This window comes from Brachyhypopomus gauderio, chromosome 12 (genome assembly GCF_052324685.1).
Source record: "Brachyhypopomus gauderio isolate BG-103 chromosome 12, BGAUD_0.2, whole genome shotgun sequence".
Lineage (NCBI taxonomy): Eukaryota > Metazoa > Chordata > Actinopteri > Gymnotiformes > Hypopomidae > Brachyhypopomus > Brachyhypopomus gauderio.
Window position 1 is genome coordinate 7,902,317 of NC_135222.1, and position 15,108 is coordinate 7,917,424.

General features: G+C 41.7%; 1 protein-coding gene across 4 annotated transcripts in view; it reads right to left on the minus strand.

Moving 5' to 3' along the window:
* LOC143528885 (protein diaphanous homolog 3-like) overlaps positions 1-15,108 on the minus strand; it is a 285,913-nt gene that overhangs the window by 247,478 nt on the left and 23,327 nt on the right. For 3 of the 4 annotated variants that reach the window (XM_077024808.1, XM_077024806.1, XM_077024810.1), the window contains exons 2-3: positions 13,603-13,635; positions 2,286-2,450 (exon numbers count right to left, since the gene is read on the minus strand). In XM_077024808.1, the coding sequence (XP_076880923.1) occupies positions 2,286-2,450; positions 13,603-13,635 (198 nt within the window). The remainder of the gene's footprint in view (positions 1-2,285; positions 2,451-13,602; positions 13,636-15,108) is intronic. The other variant, XM_077024807.1, reaches the window with a different exon arrangement.

Here is a 15,108-nt window from a genome sequence, read left to right on the forward strand (position 1 = left end):
CATACTGCGTTGGAAATTCAGCTAAGTAACTCCTCAGTCATATGATCATCTTCATGGAGCCTGTAGGTCATTGAACTGCCTCTCAACGAAAGAGTGACGGAATGAAAAGAAAGCCATTCAAAACATGACGTTAATAGAAAACAGCACACCAGCACACATTTCCTAACTTATGAATTAGGATTGATGGCGAATTTTACCGTCAGCCTGATGTACGGGGCTGCCACATTAGTCATTTGCATATGACGTTAGTGATTTATAACAGTCGCTGAACGTGCCCGACGGTCAACGTCCCTGGACTGGAGGGTTTTGTCTGGAACGTTTGGTGACACACACGTCATTAACAAAATTCTGCACATGCGCCCATTTAGATTCGCATCAAATTCATTTAAAAAGACTGGAGCGAGCATGACGGGAAAAGCGTTGCAATAGAAGACAGAATGAATGAATGAATGTTCAATTTATATTGCGCCTTTCAAGATACCCAAGGTCGCTTTACAATTTTAACACAGGTACAATGTCTTACACGACCAATCACACACTGGTGAGAAGCGGCAGCCAACTGCACACAGCGTACTCTCTACCGGAATCCACAGCCCCCTGGGGGACTGATGTAGGTGCAGGGCACCACTGGGCACACACACACATTCATGCACAGACACTCAGACAAGTTTTTATTGGACATGAAGAGGCACACAGTCACACAATCAGGGAGAATTTGTCAGGGACTGCCAAGTTACCGAACCTCCATGTTTTTGGATGGTGGGAGGAAAACGGAGACCCCGGAGGAAACCCACGCAGACACGGGGAGAACATGGAAACTCCACTCAGATAGGGACTTGAACCCAAGACAATGGGCACATGTGCTACAAAGGAAGAGACTATGAACAGATTTAGATGGAGGAGAATTCCAGCTGTTCTGCGCTGGATGGAAGAAAGCACACATGAATTTAGCGCAATGGTTGATGCAGTAATAAAGTTGCTGTGGTTATGGCCATCATCAGGGCTATGGGGTACAGACTGAAAGTACATACTATAAAATAATAATAATATTATACATATATGTTTTCTATTGTATAAATGTTGAATTAATCACAGAATAGTTTGAGAAAAGCTTTTTTCTCTCTTTTAATGCGACTGTGGTATGAAAAGTAGTAAAGTTGTAAATAAAGTGCTTAATATTATCCAGAATTTAAACTATCGCAATGTTTGATAATTTAATTCATCATCGCACAATTATAGAACAGAATCTTCCAGGTCCTCTTAACTTGATTTCTTTGCCTTGGACGTTTCACGCTGCTTTCGTGATGCGATGGAAAAGCAAAGTGTTTCGAGATCAGTCACGGACACGCAGCAGGGTGGTGGGGACGGCGTGAGCCCAGAGGCAGAGAGGTCTCCATTACAGCTCTGAGCCCCGTCGGCTGGCGTGCCACACTAGTGAGTCCAGCTCATGACAACCAACGACTGCGTCTCTGCCCACGGTGCCCACGCCCCTTTCTTCCCACCAGCTTCCACCGTAGTCGCTGGACGCTGTGCTGCTGAACACGCCCACGAAGGGGCAAAAGGGCCCTCATAGTCATAAAGACAGCGTATCAAACGGCGGGAAATGTCTGCAAGCAAGGCGCTAACACTGAAATTTTATTAAATACTAATTGTGGTTAATACAGTTTGCTGACAAAGATGCGAAAAATTATATAGATGGGAAAAATGATATAGAAGCAAAAAAACTACAACTAGGACATATACATCTATTTCACTGAACTGGAAATGCCCAGAACATCACATTCAGCACTCCAACAATGATACAATATCATTCATTTGCTCCCTCTCATGTATACACAGCTGAAGTGTAACCTTCAAGAAAGCATTCCTACAGTTGTAGAAATCCTTCATACAGTAGCGTTTGTTTTCAACCATGATTAATAGGCCAATAATCTTCTCACAGGAAAGCAGCCCACAAAAAACTCAACCCAACTCACGCCAGATTTGTCCTGCACTACGGGCAGACCAAAAAAGAGGAGGTTAAAGGCTGAAGGAGTGTGCTGGATTAATGGAACGTGTCAGACCCACTGTCATACTGGACAGGATTATAAATGATCAGTAAGGCAATTCACCCTCAACACCATTTTTTTCCCCCAAAAAACTAAAAAAAAAAAAAACTAATAGTGAGCTAACAAAAAAGGAAAATAAACTAAACCATAATGAAAAAAAAAGTGAATTTGACTAATATTACAGCACCTTTCAGATCATACAGGACGTGCAGAAGTACACTGGACCTCAAAGCTTACCATCATCTTTTCAAAGAGGGCGAGGATCTCCTTCTCCGAGGTGATCCTGGAGGAGAAGTCCTCAAACTCCGAGGAGCTGGACCAATCAGAGGGCTTGGTCAGTTGGGTGAGGTGTGGCCTGTCTTTCTTGGTGCCTGGCATACGGATGCTCGCAAAGCGGTCCATCTGTCAGTGGGATGAAGCCAGAACAGATCGGTCATTAGTATGTTAGTCGCGTCATCAAGGCCTCAGGTTCACAGCCCTCAGGGTCACCTGCCCTATGAGAACACCCAACCCAAATATAATAACATCTATAATGACTACAAAAGATGACATCAGTGATGATGATGATGGTGGTAATGATTTTAACCAATAATGATGAAAACATTGTTTATTACTGAATAATAAACAATCAGTTAGTGCTGGGCGGTATACCGGTTCACACCGAAAACCGGTGTTTATTTTTGTTATCATAAGAATTTTTCATAAATCGGCCACACCGGTTTAAATAGCTTTCCAGAACGCAGCACGGTCGTTAATTGTTTCTCACGGGACGCATTTTATTGCTGCGCTGCTAAGCACACATGCAACAGAGCGCAAATCTAGCTTGCTGAAAACGAGTGACGTTCTGAACCACAAATTCTCTCAAACATTAAAGTAAAAGATGATTGGAAGGTGGAAGGAGTATTTTGAGGAACTGATGAATCAAGAGAATGAAAGGGAAAGAAGTTTAGAAGAGGTAGAGGTTGTGAATCAGGAAGTGCCTCAGGTGAGCAAGGAGGAAGTAAGGGCTGCAATTCGGAGAATGAAGTGTGGTAAGGCAGTTGGACCGGATGATATTCCAGTGGAGGCATGGGCATGTTTGGGAGAGACAGCAGTGGAGTTTTTGACAGGGTTATTTAACAGAATCTTGGAAGGTCAGAAGATGCCTGAGGAGTGGAGACGAAGCATAATGGTGCCGATTTTCAAGAATAAGGGTGACGTTTAGAGCTGTAGTAATTACAGGGGAATAAAGTTGATCAGTCACAGCCTGAAAATCTGGGAAAGAGTAGTGGAAGCTAGGCTTAGAGGAGAGGTAGAGATCTGAGAGCAGCAGTATGGTTTCATGCCAGCTAAGTGCACCACAGATGCTATGTTTGCTTTGAGAGTGTTAATGGAGAAGTATAGGGAAGGACAGAAGGAGTTACATGTGTGTTTGTTGACTTAGAGAAAGCTTATGATAGAGTACCGAGACAGGCACTGTGGTATTGTATGAGGAAGTCAGGAGTAGCAGAAAAGTATGTGAGGGTAGTGCAGGATATGTATGAGAACAGTGTGACAGCAGTGAGATGTGCGGTAGGAATGACAGATGGGTTTAAAGTGGGGGTAGGACTACATCAGGGATCAGCCCCGAGTCCCTTCGTGTTCGCAATTGTCATGGACAGACTGACGGACGAGGTTAGGCAGGAGTCCCCTTGGACTATGATGTTTGCTGATGACATTGTGATCTGTAGTGAGAGTAGGGAGCAGGTGGAGGTGAGCTTGGAAAGATGGAGATATGCTTTGGAGAGCAGGGGAATGAAAGTGAGCAGGAGTAAAACAGAGTACATGTGTGTGAATGAGAGGGCAGACGGTGGACAGGTCCAGTTACAAGGAGTTGATTTGGTGAAGGTTGACGAGTTTACCTACTTAGGGTCGAGGGTACAGAGTAATGGAGGAAGTGAAAGAGAGGTAAAGAAGAGAGTGCAGGCAGGGTGGTGTGGATGGCATAAAGTGTCTGGGGTGATCTGTGATAGAAGGGTGTCGGCTAGAATGAAAGGAAAGATCTATAGGACAGTGGTGAGACCTGCCATGTTGTATGGACTGGAGACAGTGGCACTGACAAAGAGACAGGTGAACGAGATGGAGGTGTCTGAGATGAAGATGTTGAGATTCTCATTTGGAGTGACGAGGAAGGATAGGATCAGAAATGAGTTTATTAGAGGATCAGCACATGTGGCATGTTTTGGAGATAAAGTTAGAGAAGCGAGATTGACATGGTTTGGACATGTACAGAGGAGGGAGGAGAGGTATATTGGTAGGAGGGTCTTGAGGATGGAACTTCCAGGCGAGAGGAGAGGTAGACCTAAGAGGAGGTTTATGGATGCAGTGGTAGAGGATATGAGAGTGGCTGGTTTGTCAGTGGAGGACACTCAGGACAGGGCCAGATGGAGGAGTTTGATCCGCTGTGGCGACCCCTAAATGGGAATAGCCGAAAGAAGAAGAAGAAGATTAAAGTAAAAGATGATTCCCCAAAGGAACTTTTGCCAAAGAAAGGAGTTGTGTCTGTTGTCAGGAAGTACCGTATTTTCTCGACTATACAGCGCACCTCAATATAACCTTAAAAACCCTACAGCGCACCTTTAAAAACCTACAACGTTTTTTTTTTTTTTAAAAAAAAGGAAAATGTTTTATAAGCTGCACCGGGTAAAAGCTGCATATATCCAATGAACTGAATACATTTAACTGAACTGGGGTGGGTTTCCCAAAACGTTCGTAGCGCTAAGTACTTCGTAACCTCGTATGAAACGTATGAGGTTAAGAAGTACTTAGCGCTAAGAACGTTTCGGGAAACTCACCCCTGATCAGTTTCTGAACGGCTCCCCTTGTTTATCCGCATAATGACTCTACAGATGATACTGTCGATTTACGTTTCTATGCATAAATAAGAGCTAGACTTTAATTATCCATCACAGCAAACGCCACGCCTGATTATCTATGTCCAAAGCCGAAGTTCACCTCTGACCACGACTTCACAGTATTACAGCAGTATTATGTCTAAATATCTAGTTAGGACAAAACAACAGTGTGTTCAATGAACTAAGTAATAATCACTGTAACTCCCGAATATAATCTGTAGCATCTTTATGCGTGTGCAAACGAGCGGAGTCGGAATTCGGCACAACACGTTCGTTTAAAAAATTTCTCCGTCATATCTGCTGCTTGCATGTGCTAAATGAAAATTAGCACTTTCTTCTTTGATTTACAACTTTGACCTTCCACCTGATTCACTTTCTGCTCCACCCCTGACGGGTGAAGAAACATCTACAGAAACGCCGCATCTCATTATAAGTCACATAGTTCAAAGCGTGGGAGAAAAGTAGTGGTTTATAATCTGGAAAATACGGGTAGCAATCGCGGGGGCTCCGCTGTAGCGTGTCGAGGTCGCGTTCCACTCTTTAGCACTGTGTTTTGCGTTGTTATGTTTGCAGGGTTCATACACCTTTACAAGGTGGAATTTAAGCACATGTACGGAACTTTCAAGGTCCATTTTCAATATTTTCCAGCACCTTCAGCTTAATTAAGATACATATTTATACAAATACACATATGGTAAATAATTCACTTTTTATCAAATTAAAAGATTTTTAGGGTTCACACACGTAGTGTGGGAAACCTATTGTAATTGCTCGAATTTTTCTTTTTTCTTCTTATTAGGGTTCACACACGTAGTGTGGGAAACCTATTGTTATTGTTAGGTTTTTTCTTCTTTCTTATTATTATTATTATTTTTCTCCGCATAAAACGCATACTGCAGCCTAAACCGTAAGGCCCAGGGAGACCAAACTTGGCAGACTGGTGTAGTCTGTTTGCGGGACCGTGCTTAAGTACAGACACCCAAATTGGCCTGATGGTGGCGCTATAGCGCAGCATTTTGCGTTTGGGTTCATATCTCCCACCCTGTAGGTCGTAGAAACAAAATTCCACTTCAGGTGCATTCCTTGGCTCCAGACAAACAAAAAAGCCTCAAGAACCATTAAGCTCCGCCTACTTAGATTTTTGCTAATTTGCATAATATGCAAAACCTACTTTTTCATACTAGTCCCTGGTTTTTCATCTGATCACCACAATCTTGGTGTCAAAATATTCACAAGAATCTCATTATCAAGGAACATCAACAAAACTGTGACATTGGTATACAGTCTGGTTGTCACATGTCAATCAATAGCTCTGAGGCGTGGCCAAATTGACTTCAGCAGCTATATCTCAGCAATGCTTTGACCTATCTTTATGAAAATTTATCAGTTGTTAGGGCACATGACTCAGAGGTCACAGGTCAAAGCTGGCCACGATTGTCCAAAAGGGGGCGCTATAACATGGGGAAATTTGTTTCTCAGAAACCATTAGTCACATCAAGCCCAAACTTTACAGGCATCATCAGGGGCCCAAGTGGTATCAAGGCACACAATGATGACCTCATCACTCAAAAAACATGGCCGCCATGAGCCAATTAATTTTTATTTGAATTAATTGGCCATTTGACAGACTTACCATTGGCCAATCAACATGAAACCTCATCACTGTGCATATCCCAGGACTATGTGTCATACTGTGCAGTGTTGAAACATTTGGCCACTAGGTGGCGCTATTTGTGAAAATCATGCATAACTCCTCCAAATTTTCACTTAGGAACATGCAACTTGTTTCTTTTTATACCTTGCAGTAGACCTGACAACTTTGCAATTACAAGTCCTATTAAAAAAATGCATACTTTTGTCACATTCATCAATTGTTTGAAAATAGCTCTTTAAGAACTAGTCCTAGGAATTTGATCCAATGATGGCAAAAATGGCATAGGCATAATCTGTAGACACTGTAGTTAACTAAATATGGAAAAAATGTTGCATTTTTATATGTCTAATTGGTCAATTTTTCCATTATATCCTTCTGGCCATGCCATAAATGACCTTTATTGCTATAACTCATAAACCATGTAAGTGATCAACTCCCAATTTGAAAGGCTTTTATACACTGAGGTCCTTGTGAGGTAGGCCAAGTTTGGTTCAAATTGGCCTGTCGGAGGCGCTACAGTACCCAAAAACCTGAGAAATCATAAAAACTCACGCAGCAATCTTGTTATGCAGAATACAGACAAGTAATGGGGCTTGTATGATTCAGATCAATGAGGTCTACAACATTGCAATTACATCTCATAACAAAAAGTGCACTGCCTGACCAGAAATGAACCTTTTAATTCACCAAAATGTCATTGCATTACTGAGATTAATGAGATATCAGTATGATAGTACTTGGGCTCCATCTAGTGGCCAAACACCGAAACTGACTGAAAACAATTGCTCACATGAAACACCACACAAACGCACACAAAGCTGATCTCAGCATGTGATTTAGTTCTGTGATCTGAATCATTTTGCCAATACACATTATTTTGATCCTTTTGGGCCTTTAGTGCCTCAGTTGAATTGAATGTTTTGTCACATTGATTTACTTATGCATTTTTTCCACTCAAACAGCTTCTATTCACTTTTGGGTCTAAAGGACCTATTGGGCTTCTTTTTGCCTATTGAGGCCAAGAGGCCAATTTGTTGGTCTAAAAGACCCTTTGGGCTTTTTTGCCTTTTTTTGTGTGAACCCGCCAATCGCCGCTTGCGGCTATATTTATTATTATTTTTCTCCGCATAAAACGCATACTGCAGCCTAGACCGTAAGGCCCAGAGACACCAAACTTGGCAGAATGGTGTAGTCTCTTTGCGAGACCGTGCTAAAGTACAAAGACCCACATTGGCCTGATGGTGGCGCTATAGCGCACCATTTTGCGTTTTGGTCCATATCTCCCAAACCGTAGGGCCTAGAAACAAAATTCCACTTCTGATGGATTCCTTGGTTCAAGCCAAACAAAAAAGCCTCAAGAACCATTAAGCTCCGCCTACTTAGATTTTTTGCTAATTTGCATAATATGCAAAACCTACTTTTTTATACTAGTCCCTGGTTTTTCATCCGATCACCACAAACTTGGTATCAAAATGTTCAGAAGAATCTCATTATCAATATTCCTGGAAAAAATTGTGACATTTGCATACAGTGTCGTTGTGACATGTCAATCAATAGCTCTGGGGCGTGGCCAAATTTACTTAAACAGCTATATCTCAGCAACGCTTTGACGGATCTTCATAAAATTTTAACAGTTGTTAGGGCACATGACTCCGAGGTCATAGGTCAAAGCTGGCCACGATTGTCCAATAGGGGGCGCTATAACATGGGAAAAACTGTTTCTCAGAAACCATTAGTCACATCAAGCCAAAACTTTACAGGCATCATCAGGGGCCCAAGTGATATCAAGACACACAATGATGACATCATCACTCAAAAACATGGCCGCCATGAGCCAATTAATTTTTATTTGAATTAATTGGCCATTTGACAGACTTACCATTGGCCAATCAACATGAAACCTCACCACTGTGCATATCTCAGGACTATGTGTCATGCTGTGCAGTTTTAAAACATTTGGCCACTAGGTGGCGCTATTTGTGAAAATCATGCATAACTCCTCCAAATTTTCACTTAGGAACATGCAACTTGTTTCTTTTTATTCTTTGCAGTAGACCTGACAACTTTGCAATTACAAGTCCTATTAAAAAATGCATACTTTTGTCACATTCATCAATTGTTTGAAAATAGCTCTTTAAGAACTAGTCCTAGGAATTTGATCCAATGATGGCAAAAATGGCATAGGCATAATCTGTAGACACTGTAGTTAACTACATATGGAAAAAATGTTGCATTTTTATTTGTCTGATTGGTCAATTTTTCCATTATATCCTTCTGGCCATGCCATAAATGACCTTTATTGCTATAACTCATAAACCATGTAAGTGATCAACTCCCAATTTGAAAGGCTTTTATACACTGAGGTCCCTGTGAGGTATGCCAAGTTTGGTTCAAATTGGCCTGTCGGAGGCGCTACAGTACCCAAAAACCTGAGAAATCATAAAAACTCACGCAGCAATCTTGTTATGCAGAATACAGACAAGTAATGGGGCTTTTATGATTCAGATCAATGAGGTTTATAACATTGCAATTACATCTCATAACAAAAAGTGCACTGCCTGACCAGAAATGAACCTTTTAATTCACCAAAATGTCATTGCATTACTGAGATTAATGAGATATCAGTATGATAGTACTTGGGCTCCATCTCGTGGCCAAACACCGGAACTGACTGAAAACTATTTCTCACATGAAACACCACACAAACACACACAAAGCTGATCTCAGCATGTGATTTAGTTCTGTGATCTGAATAATTTTGCCAATACATATTATTTTGATCCTTTTGGGCCTTTAGTGCCTCAACTGAATCTTTTTTTTTACATAAAGTACACAGGCTGACCAGAAATGAACCTTTTAATTCACCAAAATGTTATATTGCATTACTGAGATTAATGAGATATCAGTATGGTAGTACTTGGCCTCCATCTAGTGGCCATATTCTGGAACTGACTGAAAACTATTACATGAAACACCACACAAACACACACAAAGCTGATCTCAGCATGTGATTTAGTTCTGTGATCTGACTCAATTTCCCAATACACATTATTTTGATCCTTTTGGGCCTTTAGTGCCCTAATTGAACCTTTTTTTGCACATTGATTTATTTGTGCATTTTTTTCCACTCAAATAGCTTCTTTTCACATTTAGGGTCTAAAGGACCTTTTGGGCCTCTGCCTATTGAGGCCAAGAGGCCTATTCGTGTGTGAACCCGCCAATTGCCGCTTGCGGCTATATTTTTAAAAGGTTTTGCATTTTTACTGCAAATGTCATGCTATATGATTCATTCACTACTTTAGTGCTACCATTTAAAAACTGATCATGTGGGGCCATGCAAATCTGTATTACATGTAATACTTAGGTGGAGACTTAGGTTAACAACTTCTTTTCATAATCAATGCAGTTAACACATCATGCATGGGGGAAAAACCGTCAAATACCGTGAAACCGATATAATTTTGAAAAATACCGTGATATAGAATTTTGGTCATATCGCCCAGCGCTACAATCAGAACAATCTGAATAATGTTATTTTTTAATGCGGAAATATGATTATTTAAAAAAAATACACAATTATTCAAACCCTGAATTTTTCAATAATATACACAGGGAGTCAGCTCTTTAAAGAACACCTTTTTTAAAAATTGCTTTAAAAATATTTTTAATCCTAGCGACTCATAAGAAATTTTTTATGTGTTCATTCTGCTTTTGGCTTGGATGTAAATTTTACTTTACAAAATGATATGGCTCAGGACATGGTAGAAAGTGTTTACATGGTCATGCCTGATACATAACCCGAGCATCTGCAGTGTCCCTGCAACTGTGCATTGATTGATACAGAGGGGGTGGGTACCCTGTCAAATAAGCCCAGATAATGATTTCCTAATTGGATTAGATTTGTCAGGGAGCTGCTGCCTCTTGCATTCCTCCACCAGTGACTGCAGAGAGTTAGGGATTGAGATGTCACTGCTGGGTGATAAGGTAGGTGGTTCATTTTCAGTCATTTGCCCCTTTCTTTCTGAGGAGGGTAAATTACTAGCACTTATCTTGAAGGATATTTTCAAGGAAGCCACCCACTGTGCGTTATCTCTCCAAGAAAGAGTTGGGATAAGCACTCAGATAATCAGCGCTGCCTCCGATGAGAAATTAATGAAGCGCTTTTGAAAGGGTGCAGGACGTGGGGGTGTGACCCTCGCAAGGGCCGTGGAGACAGGACTGGGGAGCGCGGAGGATGATGGCGGCTGACGTGACCGCCGCTCTAATTTGCTTTGCTGCTGCCCTAAGGCGCCCATCACAACTTTGACTGATGGCGTAGATCAGAGTTTCAGCCCCACAGGAGGAGGGAGGCAGTTTGCTATTCGGCCGTCGCTACGAGAGAATAGATAGATAAAGATGAGCCGCGGCCACCTTGATAATAGCAGCAGACATCATAAGGCGCTGACAGAGGCGCAGCGTCATGATGAACTGATGTTCAGGGTTGTTTAGGTGTCCGTGCGGCTACAGCTCACTCGGCCGTGATATGCCCTCTCCCCCTCTCCTGTCTGGGACAGATCCTTTGATGTTATTACTAATGGGTCCATTCCCCTCATTCCTACTCTTCCCTCCATCAGACCCATCTTAAGTAATTCCCCTCACCTCCAACCCCTCGCCCAACAATCTCCTGCCCCAGGCCTCCCAAGAAATCCTCTCTGTTACCTCACACACTTGAGAATATACCACACACCAAAAGCCACTGTCCCTCCATGGAAGGCTGCCTACACACAATCTTTGTTTCAGCTGGTAATGACATTAACCTACGTGGTTACAGAGTGAGATCCTAAGGATTTTTTCTGTCGTTCCATTGATGATTATAGTGTAAACATGAAACCCTGTCTGTTATTTGCGTGTCTTAACAGTGAGTCCCAATCTCAGGCACTGGAGTGTATGGTCTAACTGAACTGAACACATAATAATGCCGATTAACCTATTCCAGAGTCTACACTCCCTCTGCCACAGAGAGACCACCTGAATCAATACCAACCCAACACAAACAAAAACACATTTTTATGCCAATCGATAACAGCAAAAGAACAATGTGCATTTTAAGAAAACAAGTGGAGTTTAGAAATAAGGAGGACGACAGAGGGAGTAAACAGTGGACTAGGATTAAAGAGAAGGAGAAGATGGAACATTCAGGAGGGAGGAAGCAGATGAACAGATGAAGGGTAAAAGCAAATGGGACAGTCCAGAGAAACAGAGAGGAATGGGATGAGTCAGACGGAGGGATGGGGGCGACTGCGATGCTAAATGCCAGTGGAGTTGCTATTTGCCGTGCGAATGAGAACTGGCCATTGAATTCCATTGATAAGCACACCTGGCCCTGTTTAAATTAACTGGCTCATCTATTGGCTGACCCATGGTCCCGGTTTCAAAACGTTTCATTACCTTCACCTACAGCTTGAAGATACAGTGCCAAATGGTGAGCTTTGATAGCAGGTGCATGCAAGTTTAATAAAGCTCTGCTCTGAACATTAGGCTCCTGCAGACAACACTCAATTCAAAGCCTGTCAGTTACATCTCACTCCTACCAAATGGCTCGAGTGAAAACAGGTGAAGTCACACTGGCTTATTTCAATTCCATAATATAGTAGAAATGTGTTCAATACTGAATCAGTTTGATATTATAAATAGGCAAACCCTCAAGCAACACATTTTTAGTTACCATTTTACACATGTATATAGACCTTTACCATTCTGAACCCATTATAAACTGAATTCTTTTCATTTGACCTCTTCAATCAAGACAAGACCCCTACCCAGTTGCCACAGACAATGGGTCACAGGTGATCTGGACACAAACGTGAAGTCTCAAGATCCTGTTCAGTATTCAGAGGATCATGAGCACTGAAATCCTGTCCACTAAAATATGGTAAATCAACCCTGTAACACAATAATAACGTATACAAATGGACAGGTCACCAGAACCAATGTTGCAGACAACTTAGCAATCACATCTGCAGGTTCGGGAGGGATAAGCGATCGTATCCCTTTCAAACGTCCTTCAATCGTGTATTTCCAACAGTTCAAACATTATTTGGGTTACATGGTATAAGCAAACTACTTATTAACAAATGTAAAAGAAAAAGGAAAAAAAGAAATAAGCCCTCCATTCTTACGCTAATTACGCTAACAACTAATAGCATGCTCTGAAAAACACTCCGTGTGATTCAGGTCTTTCATAATTCTCTTACGTAATTACACTGAAAGGACTTGAAGTAAACAGGTATCACATCAGCAGCTGCCACAGTCTCTGGACACCCGTGTTCTGTCCCTGCTTTCAAAACTCATTAGGGGTAGAATGTTTCTGGAATCGAACTTGCACAGATCAACTTATCAATGCTTGACATTTTTTTTTTACTCAACGCAACTTCCACATCATCACGTCATCAGGTGCATTAGCTCAATCACATAATTCTAAACACCTCAAATACAACATAATCCAATTCAGACTTTTCAGAGTGAGTCACTCCATTACACTTACCCTGAACATGAACTGAGGACATGAGCCTTACTTATGGGAACACTTGGGGGTAGGTCGGAACATGATTTGTTAATAGAACGTGTACAGTGTTATTGGAAGACAAGGGCGCTAATCTCTTTAAATGGTCTGGGAGACTTGGAAGTAAACAGGTCACTGAAAACATATACAACAGCCCTTCATGTGAATATTATCTCATTTACACATGCAATATTTAAATAATCTGCTATCAAAACAAAAGGAAAACACAAGACAATGCAACTGCACTTTAAGCAACCTTTCAAATTAACAGCTTAAAAAAAAAAAAAAAAGTTAGTAGATAGGAAGCTAGGTTTCTTTTTAGCATATAACCCAAATACCATATGCTGAGCACCAGCAAACACTGTTTTTTGATATTAGTGAAAGACACACCAAACCATTAGCAGCAATGTTTATTTGTAAAGGACGTTTCATGCACAATGGCAATTAAAAGTGTTAGAAAGCATCTGAATGAAGGAGAAATCTTACCACATCATCAGTAAGTGTTCTGATGTTTAAAGGCTATAAACAGAAACAGAGAAAATGGGGTGTGATTACAACAGGTAGTCATTTCAGTCTGACAAAACAGTGCCCCCCCCCCATCACTATTAAAAATGAACGCTGAACAAAAACGTTTGTTGTATCTGTTGATGGATATTCAGCAAGAGTAATTAAAGCAATTAGAAATGATAGATTAGTCGAGGAACACCCTGTAGGGCGGACTACATAAGCAACGCAAGCACTGGAATAACCCGCATTTGCGAGGGACCCGTACATTTAAACCACTGGGGAAAGTAAAGAAGAATCTGCAAGAGAAGGCAGGCGCTCCACAAGTGTGCAGTGCTGCTAAGACCTGTCCACCAGGGCCAACTGGACAAACCCTGCCACAGGTTAACTGGAGATGTCTCCGAGGGCCATGTCTGCAGTGGGCTGGGGGCAACAAACCCCTCCATATCAATGAGGGAAAATGCCAAATGAATTCAAAATAGCCGCAGTATAACATGTCCAAACTGTTCTATTACTGCTAATCAGATCCAACAAGTGTTTTTTGTTTACTGGAATAGTGAAGGAGTCCAGGGAGAGGAGGGGAGATAGTGGGAAGGATCGAGGGAGGGAGAGGGGGAGAGAGAGAGAGAGAGAGAGAGAGAGAGAGAGAGAGAGAGAGAGAGAGACAGAGACAGAGACAGAGACAGAGAGGACGTGATGTGAACAGGCAATGAGGATGTTGCTATCTGACTGAGAGAGGTGTCACAATGAAAACACCCATGACCAAACATCATTTTAAGCCCTTTCCAGCTTGGAATAAGAACAATAACGAAGGTCATGTCAGAGTTTGTCTAACGAGGTATACGCAGACCCAGGAGAACAAGCATGCACAGTTCCAGGGAAACTTGTCATCCTGATGTTAGATTAGTTGAGCAACAGCTCATGAAAAATTCACAAAAGCACCCAAAACATGAATTTCAGCCTCCATAACTGTTGTGCTTCCTTCCCATACAGGAACGTGTAAACTCAGATATGTCATCTCTCAGACACGCATACAAACTCACACGGAGACAAACCAGAAGACTGCCTTCCACTCCTGCACTGGGGAACATAATAGATGTGGAATTGATGTGGGAGTTGAACCAAACCCCACAGCCAACAGTTTCCACCTGGGCGTGAATACATTGACCGGGAAAGGTTAGAGTACATTTTGCCTCGTAATGCTACTGCAGTACACTACAGAGTTACAGATATCAATCAATATTTTTGCCTTTAATTAGCATAAAATCCACAAGGAAGGAAACAAATGTCAACCTGTCATAGTTTCTAGGGTTACCATTTGCATTCTATTTAGGAACGCACTGGACTAAAAACAGAATAAAAAGAGAATGTGTCAGAGAGAGAAAGACAGATAAAGAGGGAGAGAGGGAGAAAGAGAGGCAGAGAGATAGATAGACAAAGAGAGAAAGAGAATGAAAGAGAGAGAGAAAGAAAAGGAAGAGTGTGTAG